We start from the raw sequence: 19,797 nt of genomic DNA on the forward strand, positions 1-19,797 counted from the left end.
TGCTGCACAAACCAACTACAGAACTCAAGAAGACACCCACAGAGACAGAGCACCAGCAACCACGCTTGCACATGGACAGACCCACGTGTGTCTGTCTCTTTGCCACTGCAGCATGGACTCTTTGGGCCCCAAAACCTCCGGAGGACTGGCAGTGACAGCTGGGGGAAGCCCTGCAGTTCAGGTAGACCAGCAAGTGACAGATGCCAAAGACAAAATACAGCATTTCTGCACTTTCCACGAGCCCAACGGAGCAGCTGTGCCAGAGCAAGGGCAGCCTTTGGGCAACCTTGACCTGCTGGGTGGGCTCCTACCTTGGGCTGCTGGCATCTTCCCCTTGTTTAGCTGCTTGAGGCGCTTCTGGTGGGACTTGCCGTTGTAGTGGATCTGCGCCTGTGCAGCCGAGTTGAGTTGGATATTGCAGACCTCGCAAAGCGTGAACGACTGGTGCTTCTTCTCCCGCTTCATGCGCTGCTCAGGCTGGCTGGGGGGGCAGCTGGCCTCCTCCACCAGCTGCACTGCACTCTCGGGGCTGTGGGATGGGCTCAGGGGTCGCTTCATGCCTGCAGGAGGAAGGACAGACCCACTGTGAGGACAGAGGGACAGGAACAGGTGCCGGGTGAGGCAGGAGAGCCCAACACAGGTCCCACGCCTGTGGTGTGTCTGAATCTGGGAGGGATCCCTGAGCAAGTGCAACAGCGTTTGGGCAAGATGACATGAGCAGCAGCATTCCCAGGAGGTTAGTGCTGGAGTAGAGAATAACCCACTTCTTCCAAGTTTCCAGCTCCAGACGACACTCCTCGTGTCAGGTCAAGTCTCTGTTCACTCGTGGGCAGCACTGTGGGTTGGCCCGAGGCAGAGTTAGGATGGAACCAACTCTCCGCAGGCAAGAGATTCAGCTGGCAGGACTTGTGTGCGGTGCGGGTGTCCCACAGCCCGTCCCCACCACGGCAGGAGAACGACCGGCACTGGCACCGTTGGCAGGTGCCTGTCCTGAACATGGGGCTCTATGGGACCAACTTGCATCAGGAGCTGGAGCCCCAAACTCACACAGGGACACCACAGAGAAGAGCTGCCCATGGAGGGACTGGGGTCAACTGGGGACAGCCCTCCGGCGGCCTTTGCCTTGCAGGGACACTGTTCCTGCTGCCTGACCCTGAGCTGGGAATCGGTGGGACATCCAGAACAGCCTCGGAGGCGCGAAGGTCACCCGAGCCCTGTGATCCAGTTACCACCTTGGAGCTGGCAGCTGCGGCTTACAAATACCCGCAGGCACGCTGCACCGAGACACCCCAAGGGGCCGAGGCAGGGGCCGCGGTGTCTCTGTGGGTGGCCAGGCAGGACCCAAGGGTGCCCTGCAGGGATGTTCCTGGCACCCTCGGCAGGGCTGCACGGGGACTGTGCGGGACTCAGCTGCCCGCACGCTCCTCGGACAGCAGGGACCAGACCGGGGGCTTTGGCTCAGGCTCAGCCCAAACCCTGCTGTGTCGTGCCGGCGTGGCCGCTCCCCCAGCACCCAGCAGGCCACGAGGGTTCGGTCCCCGGGCCACCGGGGAGTCGGGGGGGCTCGGGGAGCTGCAGCCCCGGCCGTGGCCCCGCGGTGGCGCCACCGCTCCGCGCCGGTCCCGCGCGTGGGTCCCGCGGTGACCGGGGACGGCGGAGACCGGGGGGACACGGGGGGACAGCGGGGACACGGGGGGACACGGGGGGACAGCGGGGACAGGGGGACAACAGGGAGAGGGGACAGTGGGGAACAGGGGGCAGCGGGGACTGGGGACAGCAGGGACATAGGGCAGCGGGTTCCCCGTCGCAGGGCGGGGGTGCGCTGCCACTCACCCACCCACCGGGTGAGCACCCCTCTCCTCAGGGAGTGTCGGCCCCATCCTGCGCCTTCCTGCACCTCGGAGGTGGCCACGAGTGTCTCCATCAGTAGTCCTGTTTAGCCAAAAGGAGCGGGAGGTTTTCCCACGAGCTGTTAACAGAGCTGGAGGCCTTTCCCAGGATAACCATTAGCAGAGCAACCGGAAAGCAGATCTGGGAGACGATCAGCACCAGGAATGTGAGACGGGGCCTCAGGGACGCAGCGGGACACGCCAGCCGAGGCAGGTCGCCGGGTGCCCTTGGCATCCTCCCCCTCCCCGGGTATTTTTAATGCAATTACATCCCAGGACGCAGAGCTAAAATTGGAACATTATGTGGACAAAGTATCCCCAAAGTCTCCCTCGTCTTTAAAACGGGCACTGCTGTTGCTCTGATTAGGCAGCAGCTCCTGTACCGGCTCCCGGGGCAGCGTTTGAAGGTCTGTCCTAATTGCACACACACTTGTTGTCTCATTCACTTAATTTCTTCTGCGCCTGTTCTGCTTCTCAGGTGTCAGGGCCACAAACCGGGTGGCTTGTGGCTGGGACAGGTCACAGGACAGGTCATGGCACGTGTGCAGGCTGGCGGCGCCCTGGCTGACGGCTCCTTTGGGGCAGATTTCACCTTTTCAGCAAAGCCTTGAGGAACTTTTTTTGGGGGTGAGGGGGGTGGCTGTTACCTTTCACAGGAGGGAAACTAAGGCAAGGTGAAGGTTAAGTGACACCCCCAGGGTGATTCTGGGGCTCTGAGCCAAACCCACCTTAGTACGCAGGGTCACCACATCCCAGCTCCACCATCCATCCCACCCCAGGACCAGTGAGGTCAACCTTTTGTCTCCTCCATGCAGGAGGATCACAAGCAGTTGCAAATTTTTGGGTAGTCTTCCCAAGGGTTCTCCTGGATGGGGGGTGATGAGCTGCCACGCACCCACCGCTGCCCAGATTTGACAGATCAATGACACCTCCCAGGACCCCGATGACACCCTGCCACCTGCACTTCTTGCTGCCCTTTCCCCAGAGCCAAGGGCTCTGCCAGCCCCACAGGGGATGTCCTTTTGGCTGCTGATTTTTTGAAGGAGACCCATGCTGGGACATCCTTTACTCAGCTCCTGAATGCAAAGCAAACTCCAGAAACCACAACTTCCTGCACAGGCTGCAGTCACTGGAAGTGGCTCTGTGCCCACACACTGTGCTGAAGCAGCATCCCACAGCATCCCATAGCATCCCACAGCATCCCAGAAAAGCCACTGGCTGGGCATGAGATACATCAGCGGGGCAGTGGGGTTCTGGCCAAGCTACAAATCCTGATGAGAGAGCAGGTTTGATGCAGGTCAGGTCCTTTCCCTCATTTCCTGTGTTCTGGATAACCTGGGGACAGACCCATCAAGGCCACCCTGGGCACAGGGAGTGCTGTTATCCCAGCCTGATCAGAGGTTCCCATGCACATGCAGCCTGAACATCTGTGCAGGGATGTTCTCTCAGCGTCCTACCCCAGCACAGACCCTCATGCTCCCTCCTGCCATCAGCACCAGTTTGTGTCCCATGGGACTTTTATTTGGCCTGAACTCAACAGAGCCAACACATGGGACCAGAACCTCCTCCCAGGTCAAACTGCCTTTGCCACAGAGCTGAGGGGACCTGACAGCAGCTAATTGGGAGATCTCTCCATTCAGTGACATGGGATCAGGGAAAACACCACCTGAACAGAAAGTGCATGAGTTTGGTCAGAGAGCAAGAAATCTGAAGAAAAAAAATCTTATTTGAGTTCGCTAGACTCCATTCTACTGAATCCACCTTCCTTGCCTCCAGCTAAATACACACAACAGTAAATAAAAGCAGCAGAAGTAAAAGAAAGTGTTGGTATGAAAGTGGCCACCAACAGTTGTCACAAAATTCCCTCAAACCCCCTGAGTAAGGACCAATTTCATGGTCCTTGTTCACATCTGTAAGGACCCTCAGGAAAGCCAGAGCTGCCACAACCCCTCACCCAAGCACAACTCAATCCCATCACCTCAGGGTCTGCACCCTTAAGCAGCTCTGTGATCCTGCCACTGCCGTGCATGTTTGCACAAGGGCCCCTGGCTGTGCCTCCCTCCAGAGCCACCAGGGAGCCCCAGACCCCCTGTGGCAGCAGCCCCACCATCCTGCCTCCTTACAGACCCCTCACCACTGGCACAGGCAATTTCCAGCCCACCCACCCATCTGGGCTCAGGATAAAGCAATGCTGAAGAGGCAGCACCTGGTGCCCCAGCCTGGCACAGGAGGCTCCTACCTGGTGCTGGTGAAGGGGACGCTGAGCCCTGCCCTTGGCACCGGCGAGCTGAGCTGGCTCCTGCCCTTGTGCCACGGCCGTCAGGGCACCACAGCCGCCCCTATGCCCGGAGAGTTCCAGACACTTGTCTCATATTTCAAGGAGCACTTCAAATGCGGTTCGATCGCCACTAAATCAGCCCTCATCAGCAGCCTCCGGACGAGAGCCGGCACGTCCGAGTTGGTGCCTGTGGCTCAGCAAGTTCCCAAAGAGCCCGGAGCGTCACGCGGGGCAGTGGGCGCCAGCTGGCAGGGGGTGGCACTGGAGGAGCCACCTTGAGCCAAGAGCAGGCGGATGCACCTGACAGCAGCTCTCAGTGACAGGGGAGCTGGGGGAATGGGGCAGCTTTCCACGCTGCCTCGAAGGTTGGGCCCAGAGAATTCCCTGTGCAACTTCATAAAGAGGCACCAGCTGCTGGTGGAGGGATGGGAAGGCCACTGGCCTCGCTGCAGTGGGCACAGGGGGCTCTGCCCTGGACATGGAGGCGGCCCAGGGGACCTGCTATTGCATCAGGAGATGCTTCAATGTCCCAGCCTGAGAGCTGAGCAGATCCAGGCAGACCGCAGGTTTTGGAGGGGCCTGGCCATGCCTGCAGCACTTTCAGCATTTCATAACACTGCATCAAACCAGCTGCCCCCCCAGCCCCGGCATATGCTCCACTCCACTAATGCCAGAGCGAGGCACATTTTAGGATCAGTCCGTAAACCATCCGTTGTCAGAGCAAGGATTAGTGTGAGCCGTCTCTCCCCAAGGGCTCTGGCCTGCAGGCTGGCTCCTGGCACGGGCACCACGGCACACAGGGGGCTCAGACCATGCGCAACCCTCAGCTCTGGATCCCCCAAATGCCCGGCTCTTACCCTCAGATGCTCTGAGGGTTCCCCTCAGCCCCGTTCCCACATGCTGAAGGGCAGTGGGACATCTTGCAGCCTCCCGGGAGAGCAGGGAGCATCACACGGAGCACGGTGCCTCTGCGCCTGTCCTCTCCTTTGCACACCAAGATCATTAACACCGCAGGGCTGCGCGTCCCCTGAATCAGCAGATCCCAGCCCTGCTCCCGGGCAGTGAGGACAGCTGAAACCCAGCTGAAGGAGACGCCATGGAGGGAACAATGCTGCTCCTCTGCAGCGGGGCAGGGAATGTGCCCATCCACTCTAGGAAGCAAAACCTAGGCAGTGCCACCTGCTCTCAAACCAGCAGCGAAAACAGCAAAGCAAAGAGGCGGGGAGTGTGAGATTCCGTCCCAGGGTTCGGCTGTAGGTGTGAGCACAGCGCAGGGAGCAGTGGGAGAGGAAGGACTGAGGCTCCGTGATTCATCGCCCCGACTGGCCGTGGGCCCCCAGCCACTCCGCTGGCCGAGGAGAACCTGACAGGATCACAGCATCCTTCAGGATTCTTGTGGTCAGCACCACAAGATTAGGGCAGTGCCACGTCTCACAGAGCCACTGTGTTCTCTTGGGAAATAAAATTCAGAGAACCAGGTGATGCACAGGGAGGGTCTGAGCCCTGGCTGCACCTCGTGCTCCCCTCGCTGTTCGCTGAAGCTGCCACAGGGAAGTTCCCAGAGAAGATGATTTTCCACAAGTGCAGGATCCAGAACGAGATCCAGGCCAGCTCCTGAGGACCTGCCACCCTCACTGCAGGCACCAACAGCTGGGTCAGCAGCGGTGCCACTGGAGGCACAACGCCACAAGCATCGGCAGAGCACCCTGGTGGTGCTGGCAGTGCTGGTCCCACTCCCCACCCACGTGTTCCCCTTGGCAAAGGTGAGGACACCCACCACGAGCACTTACAGTGATGAGTAGGGTTCCAGCAGGTCCCACACCAGAGCTGGGCATTGTCTTCCCTCCCAGCTCCCCTCACTCCCACGTCTGGGTCAGGAGCTTTTCACGGCAGAAATTGGCTTTTAAGTGAATTTGTGGAGAGCTGCTGGCTAACAGGAGACCTCCAGTTTAAGCTGGAGCTCTCAAAGGCTCCTCTGTTACAACGTAAATTAAATATTTGATAGTGCTAAGCAAGTGACATTTGCAGTCCGGTCACAGCAGGGGTATCAGATAGATATTTGCAACGGGATCTGTTTAAATCCATGTAGTGCTTTGGATCCGTACATCAAAACAAGCCCAGAGCTTTATTAAAATCAATGTTATCAAACACCCTGCTGGGGGAGGCTCTGGAGCCCATGTGGTGGGGCTGGGGGGCAGCTGAACCCTGCTGAGCTGCGAGGCTGCAGTATGGTGCAGCTTTGGAAGAGATTCTTCTTTAAAATTCAAGAGTAGCAAGAGACTTGTCCCTACCTGCAGCTGTGGGAGGGAGATTCCCTGCAGCAGAAAAAAGGGAAAGCACTGACCCAGCCCCAGGTGGAACCTGTTTTCAATCAGATCTCTTATATATGAGAGATTTCTGATACCTGACACCGGATCAGACATGATCCCATCCCAAATCCCTCAGACACATATTCCAGAAACTGCCACGAGGTTGTTCAGTCTGAAAAATGCCTGATTCCCTTCCCCAGCTCAGCAAAGCTGCATGGAAACACACTTTGTCAAAGTATAACAAAACTACTTTCATCACCTACCCTAAAAAAAGGGCTTGGAAAAATAAAGGCTGCAAAGGACTTTCTGCATCTGTCACAGGAGATGTGACAAAGTGACACAGACTTCAGGCTACTTGTTGACAGCGAACGCCCTTCACGGACAGATCTGGGGAAGATTTCCTTACCAGCACATGGCTCAGTCCCATCAGCTGTGGCGGGAGGGGAGGCTCCCAAGCACTGTCCCAGGACTGCTCTGGGTCTGCCCTTGGCCCAGAGCTCTGGGAAGATGGGTCCAGGGACAGCCGGACACCCCAATGACGTGGCTGAGGGGCCACCCCGCCACCAGCCCGATCTGCCCCAGTTCTGTGGCACTTGTTACGGTGCTGAAGCTCCCAAACCTTCCAGCTGTTGGGAAAAGTTAGAAAAAGCATCTCGAGCTGAAAGGGAGATGACAAGTAAAAAGAACCCCTAATTTATTGTTTTCTCAGAATTTAGAGTGGGAGGAAGGAAAATGGGACGACCCATGATTTTTTAATGCCTGTAGTTGGCAGCTCCGTATTTAATGTGACAGCATCCCTTTAAGAAAAATATGTTCATACACAAGGAAGAAAATAAATTGGCGAAGCAATTTGCTTTCAAGCTAGGCTGACAACTCCCCACTCCAACGTTTTGCTGCAGCCTTGGGTGAGCCACAGTGGCCGGCACTCCATGCTGAGCAGGGATCATCTCAGAGGTTAAGGATGCTTCACTGAGTGACAAACCCATCTGGGAGCAGTAATTTATCCCAGAGATGGTGCAAAGAAAGAGTGGAAGGAATAATTCATTGTGTGTGAGGCAACGAGGAGACGTGCTGTCATGTTACCACACTGACAACTCCCCGACACAAACAGAGATGCTTGTTACGGAGCCTGAACCCACACGATCAAAGGGGCTTCTGCTTTTGGGGTAGGAAGGGAGAAAAAAAGACAGGAAGAAAGGAAAATAAGAGCTAAATCAAAGCCTTGTTACCATTTCTCATGAAAGAAATTTGTGAGAAATGCTCTTTGCAGAGCAATTAGTCACCAGGATCTGAGGCGAGCGCCCAGCAGGACCCACTGCTGACGCCCTGGGGCTGGGGAGGAGCACCCTGGTGTTGCTGCTCAGAGCAGCCTGGGGGGAACATGATCGAGCTGGCAGTGCCAGCAGGAAGGACCTGTCTGATAGGGGACAGCGCGATGGCACCAGAGCCATGGGGAAGAGAGGAGTCAGAAACCAGGGTCCAAAACCATCCCTCACTCCTGCATGCCGCTCAGTTGGGGGTCAGGGCTCCCCAGAATGATGCTGCACTCCCAGCACTTGAGGTGCCTGCTGACAGTGGCAGCTCTGAACTCAAGCCCTTAAAGCCCCCGTCTTGGTGATGGTGGTGCCACACCCGAGGGTGGCACAAAATCCCTGAGCCCCCCGAGGTGCTACTGAGGGGTCCTCAAGACTGATGGGGGTGCAAGGGTCCTGTCAGAACCGTGCTGCAGGAGCACTGGCCTTCAGCCTCAGTTCACACCTTGAAACCCTGACTTGTCTGTGAACACCAGGATGCCAGCACTGACAGGCACGGAAATGAAATGGGACAGATGATAATGAATTGCCCACATCCCTCAATGGGTCTCATGGGTGTCTCCTGGATGTGGAGTAATGAAGTTATACAGTGCTCACTGGCTGGAGGACAGAAGAAGAGTTTTAGAGCTCGGGTTTAATCAGTTCAGTGACAAGCATGGCCTGGATTCGTTCCCTCTTCTCGCCACGGTTTGGTGTCTCCACTCCTGTCCCAGCTCCCGGCTCCTGTCAGCCCCAGCACTCACTGCCTTGCTCCTGCAGCACTGGGATGGAGCTGCAGGAACCCAGTCACTGCAGCGTGAGAATCCTGTGCTGTGTTGGAGGTCATCGGTGTCAGGAGAGAAGCACGTGTATCCAATTAGACTGGGAAACCTCTGCTCCCAGAAGGGCAGAGGGCAGCGAGTGCTGGCTGGCGGTGCAGGTGGCAGCTGGAGTATTTATTTGGGCAGCAGCATTAGCGTTATTTAATGAGTTCGGGTGGGTCAGCGTTCCTGTTTGAAAGGAATTCCTAAATGGACTAATGAAAAGTTGCTTGTCTCCCTGCCATGGAGACAGCCCCACTCCTGCTCCCTCCTGCGCATCGGCGCTGAGCAGCAGAGATCTCCCTGCTCCCTCTCTGTGCTCACCTGCCTCCCACACGTGCATGACATTGCCATCGCTGCCGCGCTGTCACCGCAGCGGCTGCCACGCTGTCACCGGAGGGTACCTGGCACAGCAGGGAGACAGGGCTGCGCTGGGCACGGCTCACATCGTCCGCGCGTGTGGCCAGCGAGCAGCACGGAGCCATGGCTGGGGCAGAGGCTGGTCCTTCCATAGGGTATTCCCGGGGTGAAGCCAGGGAGCTGCTGCTCCTCCAGCTGGGCGCCGGATGCAGCCCTGCGCTCAGTGCTGCCCGCCAGCGAATTCCAGGCAGTGGGAAACGAGGTGGCCCGGGCAGAGGGGCTGCTGACAAGTCGGTCTCCTGCCACACAAAGCAGGAGCCAAGGGTCCAAGCATGTCCCTGCACGGGCAGAATGCCAGGTCGCAGCCAGGATGGGAGAGGCAGCCAAGGCACGGCCCTACGAGCTGCCTCGGGGCTGCACTGGGGCCGGGATCCCAGCGGAAGCCCCGCAGTCGCCAGCCCATTGCCAGGGCTCCCGGCTCCCCGGGGCGTGCGGGGGACAGCGGCGAGAGGCTCAGCTCCGCTGGCAGCTGCCGAGAGGTGGAGGCGTTGCTGTTATGAAAACATGCGAGGGCTGTGTCTGAAAACATTGTGAGGAGCCAGCTCCATAAATAGGCCCTTTATGGCTCTTCCCTGCGCTGAGACAGGCTCTTTCACACACGCTTGGCTCCGGCACGGCGGGTTACGCGGCTAAAACAGCCCTGTGTCGGGTGGGGGAGACTGGGGAGCACCGGCAGACGGGACACGGACACTGCGGCACCACCCCTGAGCAGGGGCCGCTCCCACCGCACCAGCACCCGTGAACAGCAGCCCGTGCCCCCCGGCAGGAGCTGCGGTGCCCGTGGGAGGACAGAGACCAGGACGGTGACCCGTGCTGTCACGGGACACGGGCAGCAGCTGCTCGGCTGCCACCACCTCCGCGGGCAGCACGCCCCGGCGCCGCAGCACACGGCCGCGATTAATCAATGGTTTCATCAGGGAGTTGTCATTAATTGAGCAGCTCCTGTGGCCATGGAGCCAAGTGGTCTGTCCAGTGTCAGAAGACGCGCATGCAGCAGCAGCTCTTCACTGCTTTCGGCCACATCCATTTAACGCGATGACAGTTCAGTTTGTGCCCCCTCAGCAAACGTCCCCCGGTGTGGGAGCACTGGTGACTAAAGCAGCGGGTGAACCATTAGTGACTCAGCGCATAATTTTGCTCATTTTGTGCCTTTTTTAGCGCGGGGAGGACAGAGCTCACACAGCAAACTCTCGCCAGGCACCGCCACCGCTCCCTCACAGCATCCCAGCTCCGGGCACCCACCTGGGGTTGGGGACCTTCTGCAGGCAACCATCTGTTTGATGTGGTTCTGCCCTGGAAAACAGGGAGAAGAAGCTGGAAAACACTGCCAAGGGTTTTGCCTTGTTCTTCATTCTCCCTTTCACTGTTTTCTTTCTGACCTGGGAAAAGGCAAGGGGAGCGCTGCAGCCGCGGGGAGCTGGACAGCCCCGGCAGCCCCGGCTGCGCAGCTCGCACCGCGCTGGCGCTGACCCGGCAGCTGCCTTTATCGAGAGCAAAGCACTGAGCTCTTGTCTTGGCGGTAACTGATGTCTGCAAACACCAGGTGCCGGCTTGAATTAAGAAGCTCTTTGAGCTGGAATTGTGCTGAACACCCAGCGCTGGGGTGAACGCTGCCAGAGGAACCTCTGTCCGGACCACCTGCATCAACCCAAGGACCCAATGGCTGCATCCCGCAGGCTGGAGACAGTGACAGGGACGTGTCAGTAATTTCCTCTCATCCTTACAGACAGGGCAGCCACAGCACGGCAGCCGTACAAGTGCAGAAACCCGACATGTGAGAGTAGGACCAGCTCTGGGTGACTCCACGTCCGGCAGGGCTGACCTGGCTGTCGGCGTGTCCGCACCTCCAGGTGATCCGTGTAGGAGCAGGGAATGAGGTCAATGTCCTCGGCACCACCACTGCACCTGCACGGATCCCCCTCCATCCAGGGGGATGAGCTGAGCCACTCAGGTTCCCCCGTGCCATCTCTCTTGTGCATAGATCTGTGCAATCACACGGCCAGTGTGACCAACGCAACCAGTGCCAGCCGCCAGCCACTCCCATCTCCCATGGGCAGCTGCTGCTGCTGCTGGCACATGGTCACCCAGTGTCACCAAACTCTCTCATGGAGTCAGAGTGACAGAGCCCCAAAGCAGTTTCAGGCATGGCAGCCCCAGCCACCCGGGGGGGGGGGGGGCAGCGAATTGTCACCTCCCTAAAGCAGCTTTGTCTTTGCTTTAATGATTTCCCAGCTGCTTCCCCATTTCAGCCGATAATGGGACTTCACTCTCTATCTGGGTCTGAGAGGCGCTTGTCTTGTTCAGGCTGGAGAAAATCAATTCCCCTCTCACTCAAGTCTTTGCAAGACAGATGAACTGAAGATCGTGCCTGCCTGAGCAAAATATTTATTCAGTCTGGGAACAGATTTACTTTTGAACCTTCTATAAATACAGCTGAGGGCCCCCATTTAATCCCTTACCAGAAGACCTAATTTTATTTGTTTTATGTTTTAAAGAATCCTCCCTTTTCCAACGCCTTGTCAGCAGGTGAAGAAAGGCAGGATTTTTGGCACTCAGCTTGGCAGTGGGCATAGCCAGCGGTGCTGGGCAGCCACTGCCTGGTGCCACTGCAGGATGGGGCTCGGTGGTGAGAGGGTGAGACCCCTGCACTGCTGGGTCTGGGTTCTACAGGGTTTCCTGCCCTCTGTTACTGATTTACACCCATCAAAGCTCTGCTGGAGCCAGGGCAGGCAGGGAGAGGCCAAATCCTCCACAGAGGCGTCTTTGTGACCCTGCCTGCCCTGCCCACATGAGGATCCCTGTGCTGGGGGCAGAGTCTCCATCTCAGCAGCATCCCCATCTCATGCACGACCCTCTACGGCCCCTCAAGACTTGTGACCACCTTCCTGCAGACCCATCACCACATCTGCATGAGCCCCCTGGGACCAGCCACGCTTCGCTCCATCCACAGCCAAAACAGGCTTCATGTGCCATGTGCTAATTAGGATTTGAAGGGGCAGCTGTTTATCCGTGATACAGCAGGCACTTCACCACCAACCAGTGCCTCTCCCCATCACCCTCCCCATGGGGTGACACACCTAGTAGGGACCCTGCCTGGGACTGCAGCATCACACCAGCCTGACCCTCCACTGGTCCTGCATCCTGCCCTGCCTGCATTATCTGTCACTCCACAGCCAGTGGTCCCTCAGCTGGGGCTGCAGAGGGGTTGGGGTTCCTGCCACTGGCAGGAGAAGGAAAAGCTCCTTGGCCAGCCAGGGGTGGGTGGGCAGTGGGGAGCTGCTCCCAGGGTGCTCAGGGGGATCCTGTCACCTGCCAGCATCTCACTGTCACACACCACCGTGTTCTTGCCAGAGGGTTTGCCCAAGTCCTTAGGAGGAGAAATGTTCCCAAGGACAAACTGAAAAGCTTTCCCAGCACCAAGAAGATGCCAAAAGCCAGCAGGTGCTGGAGCTGATTTTCTGCCGCTGGAACCCACCTTGGCACTTCCCTGGGCCAGAGCCCCATGGCCGTGGGAGCAGCACTGGCACCGCAGCAGTGCCGGCAGCAGGCCAGCACTGGAGGGGCAGGTGGCTGCCAGGTGTCTGTAAATCCCTTTGGGGACATCCAAGCTGCATCACTGTGGCACCTGCATTGGTCATTGGTCCACTCATCTGCTGCCTAAGTCAGCATCAGTCAGCACTCATCCTGCCCCGAGATTCCGACGCTGCTTTGTGCCTTGCAGTGGTGATGGAGCACACAAGTCATCATCTCCCTCCACATCTGGCCAGGAAGGTGAGATTCTGGCACAGATGTGAATGCTAGGGTGCTGGTTCCAGGTCCCTCCCCAAGCTCTGCAGCAGCTCCTGGCCAGGAGTGAGCTCCTGCACAGACCCAGGATGGGCAGACAGACCCCAGCCTGGACAAGGGAATTGCTGTGTTCCCATTTGGCATATCCTCAGCCCTTGGAAGGCTCGTCCAAAGGCACAGCATGCTCTACACCACAACTGGCTCACTTATTTGACACACTTATCAAATTGTTATTACACCTGTTGGCTAATTACCTCCTCTGGAAACCAGAGGGGACATAAATTTGACATTGACCTGTGCAAACCTGCAGCCCTACAGATGTCAGCTGGGTCTGGGGGGCTCAGTGGGGCTTGGGAGAAGTTCCCAGTCTCCCACAGAGACTGGGAATGTGTCTCTGTGAAAGTGTCCCTCCCTGCCCCACCAGCCCACTGCTGCTGTCCCATGCCCCAACAAGATGGGGAGCGGGGAGCCCAGGAGTCATGGTGAACCCCCTGCACCACATGCCTGGGGTGCCAGCAGTGCCCTTCCTGCACCCTCTGCCTTCCTGAGCACAGATTAATCTGGGAGAGCTTTAATCCGCTAAAGCGCTTTCGTAACAGCCCTCAAAAATAAGCCTGGAGAGTTCCTAATACTTCTTGAAATTTTGGAGTTGGGATATTTATAGGCTCTGGCCTTGCATGAGACAAAGCACACCCAGCACTGGGCGGGAGGGCTCTGAGGTGGAGGAACCTGCTCTGGCGTGGACCCACTGCCTGACATCAGCTCTCGCCCCCCAGCCTGGCCAGCAGCCGCTCTGTGCCACTCCCAGTCTCCTGCTGGCACCGTAACAAGCTTCCCTTGTTTGGGATTTTTATGGGTTTTTTTCCTACAAGCATTTCAGGGTCCTCAGAAGAGCCTCCAGCCCAGCACACAGACCGGCTCTGTGCCTTCAGCCCTTCAAACGAGTGCAGAGCAGCAGCGCTTCCGACCAAGACAAACAGCAGTGACACCGCATCCCCTGGGCACGTGGCCGAGGAGGGCGAGGGCAGCAAATCACACACAGTAACAGAGAAAGTTCAGAAAAAAATCAACACCCCCTAAAAATGTGCCAGAAATTACCCACATCCACAAAACCTGTGAGGCTAGGGTCCTGCTCTGCTGGTTTCCAGTCACCATCTCTGCCCCATTGGTCCTGGTCCTGGCAGGGTCCAGCGAGCCTCTGGACATCCAGGGCAGCATCACTGTGGCACCTGCAAGGGCCAAGTCATTGGTCCCACATCTCTCCTGCTCCAACGGATAAAGGGAAAAAGATCCCCAAAAAAAGCTCTTAGCCCTTTACCATGTGGTTTTACAAAGATGTGACCTGCTGTCCCTGGGGCAGTGGCTGCAGAGTTCTCCCAGTTCCAAGGTAGCAGAGCTCTCAGAGAACTGGGGGCTGATAGGAAGGTGAGAACTCCCTCTGATCTTACACAGGCAAAACCCACCCCACATTCAACAGTTCCTTCATCCCGCTGATGCAGAGCAAGGGCCAGTGGCCAGATATCAGAAGCAGAAATACTCAAACAGGAGACAGAGTAGCATCAGCCTGATTCCTGCCAGAGAGGCCCCAGCTCATCCCCTGACCGGTGGGCACAAGGCAGAGGAGTGGGCAAAGCTGGCACAGAGCTGCCAGGATCAAACCTGTTGGCCAGAGGAACCCAGCACCTCACCACAGGAAGCATCAGGGGTGCCCAGTCCCCTCAGCACCCTGAGCCCGGCTGCTGCTGCCTGACCAAGGTCCAGCAGCTGGGGCAGCTCCTGACTCCAGGCAGACACAGGCACAGATCAGGGCTTCACCTCAAAATGTTTCCTTTGCAATTTCCCAGTGATCTTTCTTATCAACTAATTAAAACATTTCCATAATTAGGCCAGAGAAAATCACGACTCAGGAACGTTCCCATTTCAAAGCAGCGCAGATCTGTTTCGTATCAAGGGCTCAGAGCCCTCGCCAGAGCCAGGATCCCCCAGGTTCTCCCATGACTGGGACTCAGCCTGGGCCCACCCCTGCAGGGCCCCACAGCCCCAAGCCCACCACCAGCCCCTCTCCTTGGCACCCTGCCGGGAATTCATCTTGGGGAAAAGGCTGTTTACATTGCAGGGGGAAAAGGTAGGTTTTATAAAAAAACAACCATAAAGAGCCCTCTGACAGTGAGGGATTCTCCGTGCCTTCAGCCCCTGTGAAGTCAGGAGTGCTTGGGGAAGCACCCACCCTGTCCCACAGCCATGCAGAGCAAAGTCCCCGCCCTGCCCACAGCCGGGGTGCCTGTGTCAGCCCTGCCACCACAGCCAGGCTGGGCACACCAGCATCCTGATGCCTCTGAAACACCAACACCTGCATCTGGGGGAGCACCAGGGAAGCTCCCACGGGACCTGGGGCATCCTGTGCCCGCAGAGTGGTTCATGGCTCCTTAAATCTGCAGGTTCCCTTTGATGACTGGCAAGTAAATTGTTGTATTTCTAACAGAAATGGAGCAGTTGTTACAGTGCAGCTGCAGCCTGGATTTCCTTGAGAGCACAGACATAATTCCTGACAGGGGTTTTCTGACACAGAAATTATGGCGCTATTTTGGAGGCAATCTCAGCGCATCATACTAAGAAACACCCTTTGTACATCACAATATCGTTGCTAAATTGACAAATAGACCCTCATGGGCCTCATTATTCTGCTCTGGATGTACATTTTTGCATTTTTATCATCCCTAGAAATGATTAAAGGGCTGCAGAACTGAGGGCTCTGGCTTTGGAAAACTCAAACTCCAGTCCCGATTGAGCTGAGAAACAGGAGAAGCAGTTGGAAGGGCTGCAGGGCTCGGAAAGGGAATCTTTGCCCCTATGATGTGTGAGTCTGGCACGTTTTGGGGACTGTCCTGTGCTTCCATGACAGGTTTGCTTTTAGCCCTGGAAATTCACCAGTGTAAAGCAATGGGACTGACATTTCCAGTACTGGATTGGGAACATCTGTGCAAAGGTCCTTGTTCAGTCAATAGCAGACTTGTGTTGTGCACTTGTAGAAATGCATTGATCTCCCCAGAAAGATTAGATAAAAGCCAAACAGGAGGAAGGTCTCCAGAAATACAACAAATAAGAGCCCAAAGACCAAGGTTCCTTTACCAGCCACCAGCCTATGTCTGAGGATGCTGGGGCAATGCTCGAGGAGGATTTTTGGGTTGGAACAGCTGTGGATGGCCACAGCATTGCTCCAGGCTGTGCACATTCCTGCCAGTCCCTGGGGATGAACAGCAGGAGGGTGCAGGCAGAATGACCTGGGGCAACTCTGCCCTGTCCATGTCCCCATCGGCACATTGAGAGAAGCCTTGTCCCAGGACAGCTGGGAATGCCAGGCAGAACACCAGCCCCCATAAACAGTGCAGAGAACATCAGCCAGGCAGGTGGGGAGGGATGGGATGGGATGGGATGGGATGGGATGGGGTGGGATGGGGTGGGATGGGGTGGGATGGGATGGGATGGGATGGGATGGGATGGGATGGGATGGGATGGGATGGGATGGGATGGGATGGGATGGGATGGCTGCTCCAAGCCCACCGGCAGTGCACACTCCAGCACGATGGCACCTCCTCACATGAGCAGCCAGGCACCCAACCCTCACTTACCAAGGCCAGGACATGCAGCCCTCCACAGTCCAGCACTGGGGTCCAAGCCCTGAGGGCAGTGAGCCACCAGCCCTAAAAAATATTTCTTACTCTTGGGACTATGAAACCAACCTCCCAATTTCTCTATACAGAGGCTGCTGCTCTGTCAGAGTCGAACAGCGCTCGGGCAGCGAGAGCAGCCGCTCTGGAGCCCCGGCCAAGCACGATGCGATGTGAGCTCAGGGATGCTGGTGTACAAGACTCACAGCGGGAAGTCACAGCCTGGCATGACGTCACAGCCCTGCTAACGCAGAGCCTGGCTCTGTGCATTCACAGACGGAGCCACATCCAGGGTCACACCAGCCTTTTTTTTTCCAATGCACATGGCAGATTATAGAACAAGCACGAAATCCACAGCACACGGTATCATCACCCCTCCCTGAACTCTGCATATGGCAAGAGAGTTTCTGGTCGGCGGAATCACACTGGCAGCTACCGAGGGACCGACACAACTCCTCCACCCCCACAGAGCCATTCCAGCCAAGTGACAAACATCATTCAGCAAAGCCGCTGGGCTGGATGCTCCATCGGAAAACACCTGCAGTCACTTAAAAGAAAAAAGTCGGTGGTGGTGGATTTGGATGGCGTTGGCTCAAGAAACTCCCAGCCAGGCTGGCAGATGGGACAGAGCCTCATTTATCCACGGGCTGTCACACACAGCGGCACTGCCCATTGATGCTATTTTCAGGCAACGTGCCCCACATGCAGACACAGCAGCTCACGCAAACTTCTCCGCTCCCCACTCAGACACCCCAGGTAACAAGGGGGTGAAGCCGATGTGTGCACAGTGCTGAGCAGGGCAGGGCCAGCTCCTGCCTCACATTTTCACCCAAAATTGCTCCCTGTGGGGCAGAAGGGCTGCCATACTTCATGGGACCCACAGACACATCCAGCCCTCGAAGGGGCAGCTCCAGCAGCAAGGTTCCAGTGAGATGGTGCTGATTCCTCCACACTGGTGAATCAACCTGGAAGCCCCTTAGAGCCTCCAGGAATGCAATGCCAGGCTCTAGACCCTTCACCTTCACACAGAATCATCTCCTCTATTTAAGCAGCACTTTCAAATTTTGCACTGAAAACAAATCGCAGCGACTTGTGCCAAGATGTTGTTTTCCCACACGCCCATCCAGCAGGATCGGCGCTCACCGCCCTGCCACGGCCCTGCCAAGGGCAGGCACAGGCACGTCCCTGTGCCGGGATCCGTGGGGTTCGCTCTGGGGCAGAGCAAGCCCCAGCCCTGCCCACCCTGATGCAAACTCCTTAAAAGCTTCCACCGTAACTCACTGCTGCTCCAAGTTAACAGCAAAGTCTATCGGTAATGGCCAGGGGAGAGCGGTCAATCTGCTGAGTGGGGATCCTGCTTCTGCCTCCACATTCCTGGACCCAGGGACCCCTCTGCTCCCACCCGGAGACACAGCCAAGAGAAAGCGCTTTTGTACAGCTCAGTGAAGGTCCTTTTCCGTAAGAGCCAAGTGTCCCCGTGGAGGCGGCCAGAGCCTCGGCTCCATTCCCAACACAGCTCTCCATGTCCCGATCCCAGCATGGACGCACGCAGCTCCAGGCACCCTGCGAACAAGCCAGGGAACACGCAGGGTGTGCTGTGCACGCCGAGCACCACAGCCGGGCCCAGAGGGGCCCAGGGACCACTCCACCACCCCCTGCCCCGGCCGGGCCGCACACCCCGACACCTGGGCCAACGCCGCCCGCACCCAGGTGCTGCCGCAGTCCCCAGTCCAGCACACACACCCGTGAGGCTCCCACGCCGTGCACCCCACAGCGCGGGCACCCCGGCGGGGACGAGCCGGGGTTACCGGCACCCAGCGGGTCCCGCTCGGCGTGGGAACCTCAGCCCCGCGCCGGAAAGGGGCTGCGCCGGGGCCTCGGTAAAGTTCCGCTCAAGAAGTTTCCCTCCTGCCCTGACCCCTCCGGGTGGTCAGTGGGGCCGGGGTCCCACCACCCCCGCCGCCCCTGCCCCGCTGCCCGGCGCCGCCGGGATGGAGCGCGGGGAGCGCCGCGCGCCCCGGCCGAACACCCGGCCCCGCTGCCGGTTCCCGGGGCCCCTCCAGCGCATCCCCCCCTCCCACAACTTTCCTACGCCTGAAACTCCCGGTGCCCACAGCCCAGCCCCGGGGCCGCCGGTGCCGGGAACCCGGCCGCCCCCGCCCGCCCTACCTGCCCAGCCGCCCGGCTCCGCCGCCGTCTGCAGCATCCTCCCGCCGGCTTCTCGCTCCCGGCCGTGCGAGCGCGCTCTCGGAGGAGGACGAGAAGGAGGAGAAGGAGGAGAAGGAGGAAGAGGAGGAGGAGGAGGAGGAGGAGGAAGGAGGGGATGAAGGCAGCGCGCGCGCCGCCGCGGTCCAACCCCCCCTCGGCGCCGCGCGCCCGCACGGAGTGGGAGGGGGAACCCCGGCGGCGCATCCCGGTGCTGCATCCCGCAGCTGCATCCCGCAGCTGCATCCCGCAGCGGCGCCAGGGGCTCGGGGGCATCCTCCCGTCGCGCATCCCTCGGTCACGACTGCCCCGGGCTGGGACGGTGGGGGCACAGGGGCTCCCCAGGCTCTTTCCCGGGGATTTGGGGGCGTCGGTAAGGTGTGTGGCTAGGCTCGCAAAGGAGGGTGACACAGCGGGGCTGTGGGGAGGGCACCTGAATTTCAGGGTACTGAGATGCCCTGTGCAACCAGCGCCCCGGAGAATGGCGGGTCATCAGGTCTCAGAGCCGCCAGGACAAGGGTGTCCAGTCCCGCATCCTGAGCGGTAGCACACAGCCCGGCTCTCCAGGGAGGTGGCACCGCCTGGGGGCTGCAGTTCTTTGCCGATAGCAAAGCTCTGGTCCCACCCAGGCCCAGCAGGCAGCAGGGAGGGACAGGACCTTGGCCATGGCTGGGCAGCCCGGCTGTTCCAGGAGGGTGAACCGGAGCCAGGGGCGGGATGGAGGGAGGGGGCCTGCAGGGAGATGCTACTTGCTCCTCAGTCGTCGCAGATGGAGCACAAGGTGCCTCCAGGCAAGGGCTCCTCTGCTGCCATGCTCCCGCCTTGTGCTAAGATCAACAATTTTAAGTGCAAAAGTCTGCACTGGCCTGTCACTGTCATCGTTGTTAATATTTTAGCAGCTCCCAGAACCTTTCAGCGGGGCCACACAGTGCTGACACAGGAGAGGAGATATAAAAGCGTCCTGCTGCCCGCCCCAAGGAATACTCTGTCTAGACACGTTATATAAGCACATTTTGCCCTCCGCCAGGACACTTCGCAGAGGATCTCAAAACACTTCCCAAAACTGCTAATTGAGCTTTGGAGCCCAGCTGGGAGGGAACTGCTCCGGCCAAGAGCCCCCTTCTCTGGA

General features: G+C 58.2%; 1 protein-coding gene across 5 annotated transcripts in view; it reads right to left on the reverse strand.

The window, feature by feature from the left end:
* The window catches only part of LOC104697809 (zinc finger protein 385C), a 59,251-nt gene extending 40,349 nt beyond the window's left edge, over window positions 1-18,902 (reverse strand). Inside the window, exons 1-3 of one of the 5 annotated variants that reach the window (XM_039565924.1) lie at window positions 18,633-18,792; window positions 10,252-10,302; window positions 312-560 (exon numbers count right to left, since the gene is read on the reverse strand). In XM_039565924.1, coding sequence (XP_039421858.1) covers window positions 312-560; window positions 10,252-10,302; window positions 18,633-18,669 — 337 coding nt within the window. In that variant the 5' untranslated portion in view covers window positions 18,670-18,792. Of the gene's footprint in view, window positions 1-311; window positions 561-10,251; window positions 10,303-18,632 lie in introns of those variants that run through there. The other 4 variants (XM_039565925.1, XM_039565926.1, XM_039565927.1 and 1 more) reach the window with 4 other exon arrangements.
* Between the last annotated feature and the right edge of the window lie 895 nt (window positions 18,903-19,797).

This window comes from Corvus cornix, chromosome 27, assembly GCF_000738735.6.
Source record: "Corvus cornix cornix isolate S_Up_H32 chromosome 27, ASM73873v5, whole genome shotgun sequence".
Taxonomy (NCBI): domain Eukaryota; kingdom Metazoa; phylum Chordata; class Aves; order Passeriformes; family Corvidae; genus Corvus; species Corvus cornix.